Source organism: Amphiprion ocellaris, chromosome 16 (assembly GCF_022539595.1).
Source record: "Amphiprion ocellaris isolate individual 3 ecotype Okinawa chromosome 16, ASM2253959v1, whole genome shotgun sequence".
NCBI lineage: Eukaryota > Metazoa > Chordata > Actinopteri > Pomacentridae > Amphiprion > Amphiprion ocellaris.
Genome location: NC_072781.1, coordinates 5,822,407 through 5,838,114, shown reverse-complemented (window position 1 = coordinate 5,838,114; position 15,708 = coordinate 5,822,407). Strand labels below are relative to the sequence as shown.

Below are 15,708 nucleotides of genomic sequence, written 5' to 3'. Positions count from 1 at the left end.
GTTTTTAGAGCAGCATGTATTATAGATGGAACGTACACACGAAAGTCCAGACAAGCTTGCATTATGCAAGTTTGTCTGACCTTGATGGAGGTCAAGTGTTTCATATTCCGCATCACGCTCAAAGATGCTATTTACAAGACAGGCTGCGAAGAAAATGTTTTTCAGCATCGACAACCGTCTTTCTTGCCTCATTCCTCTCCTCCTCCTCCTGCTCTCTCAGCCGTCCCTTCCCCCCCTTCACTCTCCGTTCTCAGTCTTTCCCTCATTTCTGATCCATTTTTTATGCATTACTCCATTACTCTCAACTCCCATTTACAGTGCATTACCTCCTCCCATCTTTCACAAACACACTTTGTACTTCTCTCTCCTTCCTTCAGTCACTTTGCCTCCCTTCTTTCTCCCCCCACCCCCCCTCTCTATCTCTCTCTCATCCATTGCATTATGACACTTTTCTCTACTTCTCCCCTTCACCCCCTTTATTATCTCTTTGTCTCTTCTCTGGTCACGTCATCTCACTAAGCGTGTCTTCTCCCCATATCTGTGTCTCCCATCTAGTTTGTCTTTCTCTTTGCATCACGCCGACAGTCTGCATTGCTGTCACCCTCCTTTCTAATTGCTTTTTCATGCCATGTAATTTGGCTTCAGTATTGCCTATTGTCTCTGCTCTTTTACAGCACAATTGTACAAATGTCAGTAAATGTAATTAACAATTAACATAATTGGCAGTCAGTCCATCCGTCCAGACATTTAATTGTCCCGTATGAATGTGCAGACAACTAGCAGACTTTCAGGTTTGATGATGTCATAAATCACTATATCACAAGCAGCGGAACAGATGAGTGAGCAGTGCAGAGATGCAGCCCTGCAGCTGTTAAATCAGGTAACTGCGATGATGTCAGTTCTGTACACTACAAAAGAGATGCAGGAGCTCGTTGCCGTTTATCATGTCAGAGGTAGTTCTCTTTGATCGTGGGACACAGCTTGCGGGAACCCATTCTCATAGCTGTGGAGAAAACAAAAAACAAATCATGTTGAAATGCCTTTGATATAAGTGAGGCGAATCAAAAGAACTGTAGACAATTGGATTAACTAACTTGGAAAAAAAGCTTTTTTATTACTAAATATTTTAAGGAAAAAATTGCTTTGAAATTATCTTTAGTTGGGAGAAAATGTGTGTAATATGAATAGGGAGCTCCGGGGAAATAAATAATGGCCGTGAAGATTGATTATTATGCAAAACTGAAGACCTAATTATGAAATTTAATCACCATGAAGTACCATTCAGTACTTACAATGTTAAAATTGAAATAACTGACAAATTGAATGAAATATTTGGACTTAAAATCTTGTATCTGAACTTATATGTTCTAAATCCATTCTTTAAATTTTTTCTTTTCCAAAATCAATTTCAAATTCTGTTTTCACTTTGATAAATTTAGATTTTTGCTGCTCAGAATTCAAGTAGTTTACAATGCTGAGTCTAAAATGTAATGAAAACCAGATGTGGACATTTCGAATACCAAGACTGAACTATTTTATTTGTCATAAAGAGAATGACTAAACCTGTGGAAACACTTGACTGTCCTGTAGATTAAGCTCTCTAAGGTTCTGGAAAATAATCCAAATAGCATCATCAGGGTTATTGCTCTCAAGTAAATAAAAGGATCTCTTGGTTGTCACTGCATCTGTTTTGAATATTTTTAAGGTTGTTCATCCACGAACTCTCTGAAAGTGCAAAACTAAACTGCACCTTTTATGAATGAGTGTGAATCATCCTGCAAATTATTTATTTTAGGGGAAAAGTCCTACTTGTTGTAAAGCACTTTTGCTTTTTTTAACTGCAGTAAACAACCTTTAAGTTAAGATTTTTGTTACAATGAAAGGAGCTTTAATGCACCTTAATCAGACTATATTTGTGAGAAATTACAGCACAACTGGTAAAAACCTGTGACTAACACATGAATTTGTAGAACCAGTCCTCCGACTGATCCACCAGGCAGGTCGTCCACTCGCGCAGGGTCACCTTCCTGTTCTTGTTACGATCGCATGACCTGCAAACACAGCACGACACATGGTGGTCTCATAACAGAAACGCATGCATTTAATTACATACATGCACCTGTCACCTGCACACACATACATGCAAAATGACAAAAAAGATGCACCGATATAGCCGAAAGACATATCTATAGGCATGAAAAAACTGCACTGGGGTCCTCTGCAGCCATTGTCTTTCAGTTCACCGTGCAGCAGCGCTATCTCTGAAGGGTACTCCTTCAATTTGTGTTAATCCATAAGCAGCGGGAGACACAGTGGGTAATAAACATTATCATTGCTGGGAATGGCTTGACATTGACACAGCCAGCTCTGCTCCCACAAACCTGTCATTGCAGACTGGCAGAGAAAAGGGGGGGTTGGGTGGGAGTATGGATGGTAGAGCTGGAAGGGCGAAAATGAAGGGATTGACAAAAAGGGGGAGGTTGACGATAAATCTGTTTGCAGGAAAGATGAAAGGAAAATAAGAAGAAGGGAGAAAGAAATGCTTCGGCGCGGAGGAGGAGGAAGTTAATGGAGAGATGGGACGTGTGGTCATGGGATGGGTGGGGAGGAGGACACAGGAAGAAGGGATTGGCATGGAGGATGAATGGATGGACAGCGTGCAGAGAGAACAGCATGGTGGGAGGTGCAGCTTGGTCAGAGCGGAGGCGAAATGTATCGCCGTGTGACATTTTTAACCCTTGGTGTTTCAGTAATTAGCTGAAAATGACGTATTTGCAAGTGACAGAAGGTTTTAATTATGAGCCTCAGTGTGACCTGAAGTGATTTGAACATATGAGGAACACTGGTCTTGACCACTCAGGTGACTGCATGGATTTTATCTACTAATCAAGTATGAAATCAGAGATGCTGTAGCAGAAAACCACTGACTTCCTGCAGATATCTTCAATACTTAACATGATTCACGGTCATTAGTTGATGTATGTGATTGTGATGATGGTATAGCTTCTGATTTAACAAGAAAATCTAGCAGTCTTGTAACAGGAAGGTGCTAATGGATGTAGGACTGACTGGAAGAATGGTGCAGCACAGTGTTCCAGAGGCATCCTCTTATAATGCAGCTTCTTCAGGTCCCTGCGGCTCAACTTGCCATCTTTGTTCTTGTCCAATAAAGTAAATCTTTGCTAAAGAGAGAGAGAGAGAAACGGAGATAAAAATATTGGTGGAAGAAATTGTTCAACTTCTCATTTTTTGCACTTTAAGCTGAAATAAAAAATACACAGTTACCCATGTTAGCAGGATGACTATATAGATGAAAGTGTGGGTCAGACACCTATTTGTTTCTAAAAGACTGAAACATCTCACCAACTATGGGATTGATTGCTATTTAAGATTATTATTTTTTAATTGTAATAAATTTAGTGATGACCTAACTGAAAAATTTTTCTCCAATATTTTGGTTTATAGATGATCATTTACAGAATATAACAGAAACATTTCCTGCAGGATTAATAAAGTTTGATCTCATCCTTTCTTAAATGAGAAGATCCCTGTGCAACATCACTTAAATGCTAAATTATTCAAAACAGTTTCACCTCACAGTAGTTGCATTATTTCTAATTCCATCTCTGCAGAAATTTGTCATCATCCATGCCACGGAGGGTCGATTCTGTCATCAAAAATAAAAGTGGACATAAGAAGTATTGGTGTTCTGACTTTTGTTGCATGGATTTCCTAGTATGGGGGCTATATTTTTTAAAATAGTACATTTAAATGGCTTATTTTAAAATTTACATAAGAGCAAGTACCCTACTGTTAAACTTAGAATGATGCTGTTGTCGTAAGGTGTTGATATTTTGAATTATTTGACATTGAAGCGATATTGCCATTGTTGTATACTGTTCTTGCAATACTCATGACTTTCCCACTAGCTTCAGCTATGCTTTGTTTTTAGCAGAAATTAGAAAATGGTAGCTACTGGGTTAAATTAGAATGGTAAACTCATGTGTTGTAGGTTGCAGACTGCAGTTTTGTTTAATTTAACATCACTGAATCTATAATGAAGGGAGAACGCACACATCATATTGTAAATGTATGAAGTGCAACCATTTCACAACACTGTCTATCAGTTTCCAAACCATCAAAATAATGCATGAGCGTTCCTTTAATTCATTTCAGGCCAGCAGGTCAAGGTGGCTGGTAAAAGGATATTAAGTTATCCCTCCATTCACCAGCTTATTGAATAATTTAGTGATTATTGACCAAATCCTATTTATACATGGTGTTCTTGAGAGCCTCTGCCTCTGTCTGTGGAACGCCTTCACCACAAGCAACACAAGAACTTGCCACTTACTGTAGGTTGTTAACATCGATCAGTCACTAGACAGTCTGCGAAGGCCAGTTTGTATACTAGCGCGATGATGGTGTCTGGTGTGAAAAACAACTTTATGTTGAGTGTTGGGTTACACTGGGGGTGAAAATGATCCCTTGGTATATGTTTTCTTCCGGCCACAGTTACTTTAGCACTAGAGTTTGTTGTGGATATCGATTGGATTTGCATCATCTTTAGCTGAGGTCATCACGGACCATAAATCGTGTTTGCTGCTTTACAATTATCTTCTCCTTTCCCGGTCTGTTGCTCAGGTTCACTCCGAGTGTGAAGTCTGAGCTACCTGAGCCAGCTGTGTCCTCTGGGTGTGGCTGAGGCAGCTCTGGGGCGGAGCAGAAGGTGGATACGACGCCCCCATTCGACTCAGGAGCAGGAACCAGTCCAGGAGACGGTATGGAAACTGGCCTAACTCCTCCTCAGTGCATTTAGCCTTGGGGACTGATCAAGGGGAATAACAGAGCTTATTTAGAGGGATGCAGAGGAAAGTGTGTGTAATATCTAATGGTGTGTGTGTGTGTGTGTGTGTGTGTGTGTGTGTGTGTGTGTGTGTGTGTGTGTGTGTGTGTGTGTGTGTGTGTGTGTGTGTGTGTGTGTGTGTGTGTGTGTGTGTGTGTGTGTGTGTGTGTGTTTACCCAGGCAGGGTCCTGTGTGAGCCAGTCCAGTGCTGCGTCTCTTTCTGCAGGCCTCTTTGTGAAGCAAACACTGGTTCCTATAGGTCTTTCCCAGAACGCTGCACACTGGTGCCCTCTGCCTGATTGCATGAGCCAGTGCCCACATAGCAAAACTATACGTGAGGATGGCATGGATGTGCAAATAAACCGCTGTATTTTATGATTTATTGCTAAAATCTTAAAGCCTTTTATGTCTGTGATGCACAAGTTCAAAGACTGTAAAGGATCAACGTCATATAAGGGATGATTTGCTGGTCAAAAACTAAAAAAAAAAAAGTGTTTACCGTGGACAGGACTGAGGACAAACACACTTGGGGATGCGGATTCCATTTTCTTGAACAACCTGGCACCAAGATCCCACTGGAGTGTGGCATTTTAGGAGCTCACAAAGCTTTTCTGAAACAGGAAGTAAAGAAACAACCTAGTGTCTGCTTTTACATTTGTGTGTTCTTTCCCTGATTACAGGCCGGGTGAGCTTTGACTGCGAATTTACTATGTTCAAAGTCAACTTTATTGTCAATTCTGCCATATGTACAAGATGTAGACAGGATTGAAATGTTGTTTCTCTCAGATCCCGGTGCAAACATGCAAGGCACAGTCAAAAAACAAGAAAAGACGAAGACACTAAGAAACAAGACACAAAGAAACAAGCAATGCAATGCAATGGATAGTGCAATAATGTAGTAAAATACTGCCTTTTACAGATGTAAAAAGCAGTGCAATGTATTTAAAAACGCTACGTTGTTGGGACTGTGTGGGGTCGCTGCCATCTTGGTAAAAAGAAAGGATGTTGCTGATGAAAGAATCGTAAAATTAGTCTTATTTGGCTGAATCTAAGATGATAAAATGTCTTAGAATAGTGGAAAAGCAAAAGTAAAAGACTGATGACAAGACAATGAATGAATGACAAACATTTGGTTTTAATCAGTACTTTAAGTGCAACTCCTGTTCCAAAATTCCACAATATGCAAATGACCCAAAACAGAAAGATATTTATGCATAAGAAATTTTGATTATTGGGTCATTTTGGTACCAGTGATCCACAAATGAAGGTCGTTCTTTTTATTAAAAGACATCATTTTTGTTGGCGTGCTTTGTGTCTATATAAAGCCAGCACATTTCAAAGTTCTTCAGAGACAAAAACGGCTTAACAAGGACCCTTGTTGAAAAAAAAAAAAACTCACAAAAAATATGATCAGTGCAATGTTGTAGGCAGACAAAAGACTCACAAAATAAATAAGACTTAACAGCTTCTAGAGAAAAATATACATGGAATGAAGCTTTCTTGTAAACTGTCCTTCTGTGGCATTCCTCTTAAATTCCACACTGCTGTTAATAAATACACTGGTTGTACCTGTTTATAGAGTTTTATAGGTAAAGTTCCAACAGCTACAGGAACTTCTTTAATAGTTTTTCTTTGTAAAAACCTACTCAGCTAAAATCATGTGAAATGTAAAAATGAAATAAAGGACGCATCTTTGAATAATTTTTTATAGATGACAGATCATATCCTCAACACACTTTATGGTAATGTTCAAAACTTTTTGCATTAACTAGTTAAAACAAGCTTTCTCTTGCCTTATAACCTGTAAGGTGAATGACCAAATTTAATTTATTATTATAATTTTCATTTTAATGTGAGCACAGTAACTGTATAGATAACATTCTCTTCATTCTTTTCAATTCATTTGATAATATCAAGTATTTTTGGCAGAATTTTTCACATTTTTTTATGAAGCACATGTTGCCTTTGCTTAATTTCCCCATTTGTAGCTCCCTCTGCCAGTTCTGGATGACCAACTATGTAAATAATTTGAAACATGCTTTTTAAATCACATTTTTGGCAGTAAAAAATGTTTTCTGCAGTCCGTTATGCTGTTTTTTCACACTGGGAAACAGAGCCAACACCCCTGAGTAATTCTTAGAGATATGCAGCTGAAACACAGTCATAAATGGCATTCCTGTACCGTAAAATCTTACCTGGCTCTACTCTGCCGATGTACGGCCTCAGAATCTCCTCAGCTTGTCTCTGTCTGCGCTGAGCTCTGCCTCCCTGAAGCACAAACACACAAACACACACATAGTTTTCTGAAAGTTCCCGATCATGCTCCAGACAGAGGATGAAAGGATGCTATGTTTTTATGTCATTCCAGAGCCATCAGAGGCATGCACTAAACTCATCTGTAACCCTAAAGTCACCGGCTTATTATGAACCTCTTATCTGAATCATCAACAAAATGTCGACTCCCTCAAGCCGGTGCGCTATAAATAATCAAAAACATTTTATGAAACCACATTGAAAATGGTATGCATTCTATATCACATCCATCTCCCCATGTACGCTCCAATTCCAAAACTTAAATTTGCAGAAACTTTGTAGTCAGCGCCAGGTCCACATCTGCCCCCAGAGTCAGATCAAATGGGAACCAGGTGAAGCCATAACACTGGAGCCACACTTTCATAACTGTGGAACTGCTATTTTAATAACACCTACTGCAGAACAAACCTGATGACTGGAGCAGCAAACTGTCAGAAGATAAAATCCAAATGATCTGTAAGCTTTAGGACGCTTTGTGCACATCTGGGTTGTAGTTTCTAATGCATATTAAGAAAAAGTGCTCTCATAGCCATATCTAAATATGAGAATATTAGATTTAGGCAGAGAACTTACCACGGCTGGATGAGACTGAATACTCAGGAGCAGAAACAAGGCACACATCAAGCTCAGGTTCATGGTTGAGGCATCTATGGGGCTACAGGGAGGAAATTTTGGAGTAAATCAAATAATACCTCGCAAGCATAGCCAAAAAAAGAGACTGAATATGAAAAATCATGCATATTCATATTAATTCCAGCAGCAGTCAAGTCACATCAAGTGAATTTAGTTGAATTAAAACACTATGAAACCTTGACCAAACAGCAGTAATATCAGAGAAATTAAAGCATTAAAACAAATTCAGCTGATTAAAAACATAAACAAAAGTAAACTGACTAAGAGTAGTCATCATTACCACATATCCTGATAATAGAAATTATTTCTAAAAGTATCAGCATCATCCCTCTTCCTTTAGATTTCTTAATATTGATTATATTTGAGTTAAAATCTGAACAAATAATCCTCAATTTATCCACTTCATGCTCTGTTAATAAGTGCATTTTTCTCATTCCTCTTTCTGTCGTGCTGTAATTCACTGACCATTACTCTATTTCCACTCATCCCCGGTAATGTAACTGAGAAACAAAGCAGCTCATTGAGTCTCAAGAAAAGCCAAAGCAAATCATTTCCCATCACAGAGGAAATTGAGGGTTGAATTACACTGAGAAAACATTCAGCTGAGGAAGTTATTACAGTCTAACAAGTCATTTTCTATCCCCCCTGACTGCTTGGAAAGAAAAAAGAAAAAACATGTTACTTACCAGGGCCTCTGTCACTCCTTTCTCTGTTGTTATTCCCTTGTTAGTGTTCTTCTTCTTTTCCTTGTTGGCAGATACTTTTTTCTCTCCGTCTCGCCGCCTCCTGTGAGGCTTTTTAAAGCTTGCTTCAGGGGTCTTTACTTTCTCTTTTCATTTGATCCATGTATTTTTTTTAATGTCTGTGCCTTATCTAACCCCTCCTCTATGCTTTTTCTTGTCTCTGCCTGACTTTATTTCACATTATCTGCCTGCTGATTGCGGCTCAGTGGACAGGTATCCGAGTTTGGTGTTAGTTTAGGGCATTGTGCGGCTGAATGTTGTTGTTGTACAGAAGATCTGAGAGGCAGAGAGGGAGGATGAGGCTTTTGTTAGGTGGAGTGGTTCTCATTGAAGTTGGCACTGGTCCACAGAATGATTTACAAGCCAGTGAGAGCATATGGTCACACTTTTTTTTCGCACTCTTTCTCATATACTGAAAAATCCCTTTGTAGTTCAAACACACGCCCATGGAGACACATATTAAAGGAAAACAGTATGAATATGTGCAGAAGAGGACACTACTGGAAATATTAAGTGCCAAATTGAGCAGTGATGAGTAAAGGGTGCTCTCTAGTGGTTGTAATGGTCAATAACAGCTTTACTTATTCAAATTCAAAGGTTTAAATCAAAGAATTAATCTGTCTTTTTTTTGTTTTCTCTAATAAAGCCCGTAATTTGGGAGTTCTTTTGGTTTGAAAGTTGGATTTTTTTTTTGACTCAGTTATCTCTTTAAATATTTAACAAAACCGTGGTTGACACATCCTCCCTGAGCAAACTCTTCTTGATGTACAGAAAAAGAACTGAATAATAAATTGGGAAGGAAGGAAACACAACACAACACAACACAACACAACACAACACAACACAACACAACACAACACAACACAACACAACACAACACAACACAACACAACACAACAAAGATCATTAAAAAGTAAACAACCAAAAAATAATTAAAGAAATACATCACTGGAAAAAAAACGAACTGTTAGGTCAATATATAATTGAGGGACTTCTGAAGTCCATGGGATATATCTTGCATACATTTTTATTAAAAGTAAAAAAAAAAAAAAAGTTTTTATTGTCACCATGATCATGTCTTTACAAATTCCATATATATTTATTATGGAAACAATCACTTAATAATAAAAAATGACTGGATATCACTAAAATGTCAACTAAATAACCGTCTGAATTTAATAACAACCACCTTCTATTTAGCTAAACAATAATAAAATGAGCTTATTCAAACATTGCTTTGATTGTGTTCTTTTTATTAAGTTGAGATAATCATGACAGATGTTTCTTTTTTGGCAATATATCACATTTTTTATGGAAAATAACAAATTGTATCTGTGTCTGAGAAACCACTTTCAACTAAGTTCCCCATTACAAAAACACCTCTGAAGGAAGTGTGTTAATTCCAGATCACATGACCTGCTCCACATGATGTCATTTCCTCCTGAAGAAAAGACTGGCCAGACTCCAAGGCTTTCTGACTTATTTAATATAAAGTAGTGTGTGAGTCAATTGTGGATTTATGGCATGTCAACAGGTTTACTACAATATCTGTGTGAATAACTTTCGATTTCAATTTTACTCAAATTTATATATAATATTTAGAAGAATCTTTCTATAAAAATGCCATGTGGTGTTTGGTTATAGGCGGCCATGTTGATTTTAGGCCTGAAAACAACAAAAATGTCAACTATGATACCTGTCAACTATGTTACAAAAAGTCCCACAGTTGTATATTGACCTTGTTGGTCTTTTGGTTAATGTTCTTTTTCTTGTAATTTAGATTAATTTAGAGAAGACTGAAGTGCCAACTACGCCATATGACCCTTGACCCTCAGGGCCACTGATGGCCTCATAGTCATAGTCTGTATATATAATGTTGTGTATATTTTATTTATTGCAAATGGAACTATACATCATCAAATTATGAACTCAACAGACTCAAGGTGGTTCCTGCATCATCATCATTCTTTCTTGACCAGTTTTCTTCAAACTGTCAACATTTTCATGATAGAATTGACTGCAAATGGGATGTCACAGTGGACTTAGAGCTAATTCTTTCCAACTTGTACAACAGTGGGATGATCCACCCCTGAATGTAGGGACAGATTAGGAGATTATATAAGTCTGTTTATGAGATTATCCTAATTGTGAAACCAGGATAAATTAACTTGAGCTTGAGTCCTGTACCACGAAAACAAATGCAAACAAACCACTGGTCGATAGCAACACCATAACATTGGCTATTAAGTGTGGGTAAAGGTAACTGGGCTCACAGAGCGCTTTATTTTTGGTGTGAAAGTTGATGAGTCTACATTATATTGAAAACGTGTTTTTAATATCTTTTCTATTCCCTTAATTTTAGCACAAAGGGGACAAAATATTAGGAACATGTATGCATGTGCTTCGTAACAGCAGCTGTTATACTGGATTGTATTAGATTACACACATGTTCCCGATGAAGTGCTCAGTGACTGTATTTTAGTAGTGATCATAAAATGTATAATTGTCTAATAAACACTCTGAAGAGGGCCCTCTACATGTGTGACAAAGTTTTTTTAATAGAAAGCATAAAATCTCACACAGTTCATGCTGTTCTAGCAATAAACAGACGGATTCAACTGGAGTAGAGTGCTTTCTAATATGGCACTGTCTGCAAAGGGTTTATTAATCTAAAACTAATGGATTTATCAGTGGTTAACAAACCATTACAGATTATTGAAGAAACAGATTGTTAAAATTCCTCTGGCTGTTAATTAAATCATGAAGAGATTTTTTGTTGCATCCAGTTTTTATCTTTAAATTCAAATTATAGCTGATCAAAAAAGTAAAACCCCTTTTTTGGTTCAAAAGCCATTAGTTATACAACTTATGAGCTCTTTGTAATAAAATGATAACTTCAAAAGCAATATTTTACTTAATTCCCTTCTGTCTATTCTGCACGAAATTTTGGTTGAAATGTCGACACAAAAACACAGAATCTGATCCTCTTGTGTCTTTTGTTTGGGGAGTAACCTCTAAAAGTGCATGAAGCATCTATTCACATCTGGGTTAAATGAATTCATTTTAGTTCATTTACAACAACAGACAGTGAGTTAAACTGCTTTAAAGAAGAGGAATAAGACTGATGTTGCAAATTTACCTAAGCAGTTTAAATAAACTAAACTGAAACTATATACAGCATGCAGTACTTGATTAAATTCTATCCATTCTTTTTTAAAAAAGGAAGTAAGTATTTGTTCTTCTAAAACACGACATCTCTACAACAGAATAGGTGTCACAAAACAATGCAGTACGCACTATTCTGGGAATGATAATGGGCAGGTCGATGGGGGGGTCATAAACCAGAAATTACAAGTCAGTAGTGAGTAAAACATCTGCAACACATAGAGTTAATGATGCTGTCAGAGCTGCTTGTAGAATGTTGTCCCAGGGCTCAGCGAAGTTGACTGACTAATGCAAGTAGAACAGAGGTCTGGGGTTTCAAAGTGGCTAAATATGGCAGATTTTTTGAGAAATGTTCTACTTGTATTAGACAATCTGGCAATATTTTTGTTTTGTGGTGTCATACCTGCTCAGTCAATTATAAAAGTTCAACAAAAATAACTTTCTTTTCACTTTAGTGACAAAGTATTTCACAACAAATAAAGAATTTGATATGTTTTGCCATATATTACTGTGACATTCACCTACATATGATTCAGATAATATCACCAGTGTCAATTTTGTTAACGTGTGCTCAAAGATAGAACTTAATTTCCACATCATTTATATTCACATATATATATATATATATATATATATATATATACATATAGTCAGCCACAATCTGGAGTTACTTGATCTATTCATTCAATATTGCAGATTCAAAATCAATGAAATGAGGAGAAATAACTGCTAAGATTTTAGGCATTTATCTTTACTATTTCTTGAGATACTGCCATTCAAACATTTGAATGTGCTTAAAAATGCTGAATGTGGGTCGACAGGATATAATAAAAAAGGAAAAATCTCTGAAAGTACTTGATATCAATCTAAATGCTTACATATCCCATTTTAAGCATCCAGTAGCTTGTGACAAAAAAAGTTTCAAGTAAACAGAGATGGTCGAGCAGTGATTCTGGGATCAAGTGCCTGTATATGACATCAAACCCATGTGAACTTTTTAAGCTTTATCAAATTCCTTTTCAGCAACTCATTAGCAGCTGTTTTTGGTAATTTTATGATTTCCTTGATAAGACACTCATTGCAAAACTTAACTGCCCCAATTTATCAGTTGACCCATGTGATCTCGCTCATATTTGCATAGTTTTCAAATAAGTTCTATACAAAAACAGCATTCTAACAGTCTTGAAATCCAGTTATTGCTTTTAGTTTTTGTGTACCAGAGGAAGACTTTCTATTTTTACCCCGTGTTTACCTCTCTGTAGTAACATTTCTCTAGACTACCCTGTTGCACAGATTTAACGCAACTCTTCTTATCTACGGCTCATCGCAGTCTGACGTCACACCAGCGGTTAGCTTGACGGCTGTAGTTTATGAGCTGTTAGCTTTCCTGTGAATGAAGCTGCTCTTTAATATAAACACACACTCTTACAGACGAGTTAGAGAAATATTACGCGTACACACATGCGTGAAAGGCAGGACTCGCAAGCTTAGCACGCAATGTGACCCTCTGAGACCCAGGTGACACCGAGTCGCTCCGCCCCGCTGGAAGAGTAGGATGTCGGAATGACGAGCTGCCGTGAGTCGGTCTTGCGCTCCAGCACCGTGTGGTTCCCCTCCGCGGTTAGTTTATTTACAACACCAGCTGCCGTTCTGTTTCGGGTGAGGATTTTTTTTTTTAAACATCATTTAACACGTTTGTGTTTTATATAGTTACGCTGTGGCTTTTACGGACCGCCCTATTTGTTTTCTTCCAGTCGGTATCATCAGTTGTTGACACTGTCAGTGTAACTAACGGCTCAGTGCTGCTGGTAGCTTCGGGCTATTTTTAACGGCAAACTGGAGACTACTTCATGGAAAAGCGGGTTAGTTTCAACATTTCTTTCGCGTTTGCTTCCCACTTATTATTCGGGAGTCAATGTGGGCTCGTTAATTTGTGCGCTACAGTACACAGTTGGTGGTACATGAAGTGACAAGCCTGTCATTGAACTTGTGTTGTGACTACAGGCTGCAAGCTAACTTTCATCAACGGAAAGCTTAACAACATGCCGCTTTATTCTACAAGACAACCAACAACTGGACCCAATAATGAGGCTGTAAATATGCTTTTAACGGCATAACTTAGGTAAGTCCAACCACACTGTACATAAACCACGTTATGATTGTCAAGTGATGTGGAAACAGTGAAATCCGTGTTTGCAATGTTGCTTCTGTTTACATGTTTGGCTAATATCTAACCCTAAAAGAGTCTCTGATGAAGCTGTCAGTGGTCTTCCTCTGTGCTGCCCAGTGATCCAGAAGAGGCCGTTTCCTACCATCACCCCCCTACAGTCATAACATGCCCACTGTACCATGAATGAGGATGAGCAGGCCTTTATGTAATATGCATATAAAAAAACAACACAACAGAATAGCATTTCAGAAATCGTACACACTGATTCTGAGAAACTGGTGCCTCACACTGTTTTCTGTATGCCTCAACACTTGAAGCGAACTCTTATCTTCCTCTGAGATGTGTCGCTCGTGCACATTCAGGACTAAAGGGTAACTGAAGATGACTCACACGCTGTTGTAAAGTTACATCCAGCAGCAGACAAGAGTTCAAATTTAACCTCGGTTTTTATGCCGTGTGGTGCAGCCTTGCACATATTCATATTTTTATACCCCGACTGAAGTTGCTGTCAGTCAAGTCTTTCACCGTGGTGTCTGTGTACCATTTTAGGCCGTGCTCTATTACAGCCCAGACAGTGTAAAGCGCCATGGCATCAGAGCGCCAATGCACATTAGGATAAGTCATGACCGATTGGCCTTAGTGTAAGTGAGATGGACGCTCCTCTGGTTTCTCCAGCGTTAGGGTGGGGTTGTGTACACGCACACACATGCATGCACATCCATGTGTGTGTTCCCCGTGCACCTGTTGGCGAGGGTCCTGGAGCGCCACCTTGGCTGAGGGTGTGTTTACAATCTGGGTCCTCCCAACAACAGCTGAATGTCTACACTGTGCACCTGCCTGCTGAAGACCACCCAAACTTAGGTTCAATATAGGAGGGTTTTTCCAGACTCTGTGTGTGTGTGTGTGTGTGTGTGTGTGTGTGTGTGTGTGTGTGTGTGTCTGTCTGTCAGCATCAGTGTACTTTGTAATGTAGCTATGTGAGAAAACACGCATTATACCATAGTGCTACAATAGTCTGAGTCACTGTAAGGTCCATGAAGGGCAACCTTGAGACAGATGAGATGTTAAAGTGTGCTCACATAATCCTGAAAGTGAGTGTTCACAGCAAAGAAAAGTGTTAAGTCATTTATCTGACAATGCTAGGAATCACAGATGAAGGATGAAGGAGTCAGCACAGGGTAAGGGGACAGTAAAACAGCTCCTCGGATGATCAGATGTGAGCTGTCTGCTTGTTTTCTAATCTCATATATTGAAGCAAAACAGACATGAATATCTGTTTGTACTTGTTCAACCCTATTGATTATGTTTAAAAAATCAAAGAAGAACCTAACAGCAGAGTACTTAAAATGCCCCAAAATGAGGTGATTCAATATAATCCATTGTGGTTTCAGTTTTGTGTATGTCTCCGTGTGTGTTGTGGTGTTGTGCTCAGAGCCGAGTGACTTGATTTGGCGTTGACTTTCCTCTGATCCTCCTTGCCCTCTTCTCCCTCTGTATGTGGCCTATCATTAGGGCTATACTTAGCTACGCTTATCAGTTCTGTCATTCCCTCGGTAAGACCACAGATGTTTAAAGGCTTGGAATAGCTTAGTACATGGTAGAGTACAGACATAGGATCTCAGATGCACAGACACAGAGACAGGGTCAGAAATTGAGCCAAAGTACCCTTCAAAGATCAGGAAATGCCCTTCGAATGAAAACAACATTCATAGGTAAATTTATTGCATGTTCTCTCATTCAACTTGATTGGTTGTATATGCATCTGTGGGATGACCGTAGATTTGTTTGTTAGAGTCTTTGATGAGAGTAGATGGTATCACGCAGTCAGAGAAATTTGCAAG

The 15,708-nt window shown here is 38.6% G+C and overlaps 2 protein-coding genes across 10 annotated transcripts in view; one reads left to right on the top strand and one right to left on the bottom strand.

Annotated features, from left to right (window-relative positions):
- Positions 1-8,814, bottom strand: sparcl2 (SPARC-like 2). Its single transcript, XM_023266342.3, has 9 exons — positions 8,476-8,814; positions 7,730-7,811; positions 7,039-7,111; positions 5,343-5,454; positions 5,020-5,138; positions 4,671-4,825; positions 3,070-3,182; positions 1,957-2,051; positions 1-1,003 (listed from the first exon to the last, which is right to left on the bottom strand). The coding sequence occupies exons 2-9, from the start codon at positions 7,790-7,792 to the stop codon at positions 948-950; spliced, it is 786 nt and encodes a 261-aa protein (XP_023122110.1). The 5' UTR covers positions 7,793-7,811; positions 8,476-8,814; the 3' UTR covers positions 1-947.
- A 4,262-nt stretch (positions 8,815-13,076) lies between these two features.
- The window catches only part of ccser2a (coiled-coil serine-rich protein 2a), a 57,288-nt gene continuing 54,656 nt past the window's right edge, over positions 13,077-15,708 (top strand). For 3 of the 9 annotated variants that reach the window (XM_055018515.1, XM_055018514.1, XM_055018516.1), the window contains exons 1-2: positions 13,079-13,559; positions 13,702-13,819. The gene's annotated coding sequence lies outside the window, so the exon portion shown is untranslated. Of the gene's footprint in view, positions 13,820-15,708 lie in introns of all 9 variants that reach the window. The other 6 variants (XM_035946473.2, XM_035946472.2, XM_035946471.2 and 3 more) reach the window with 5 other exon arrangements.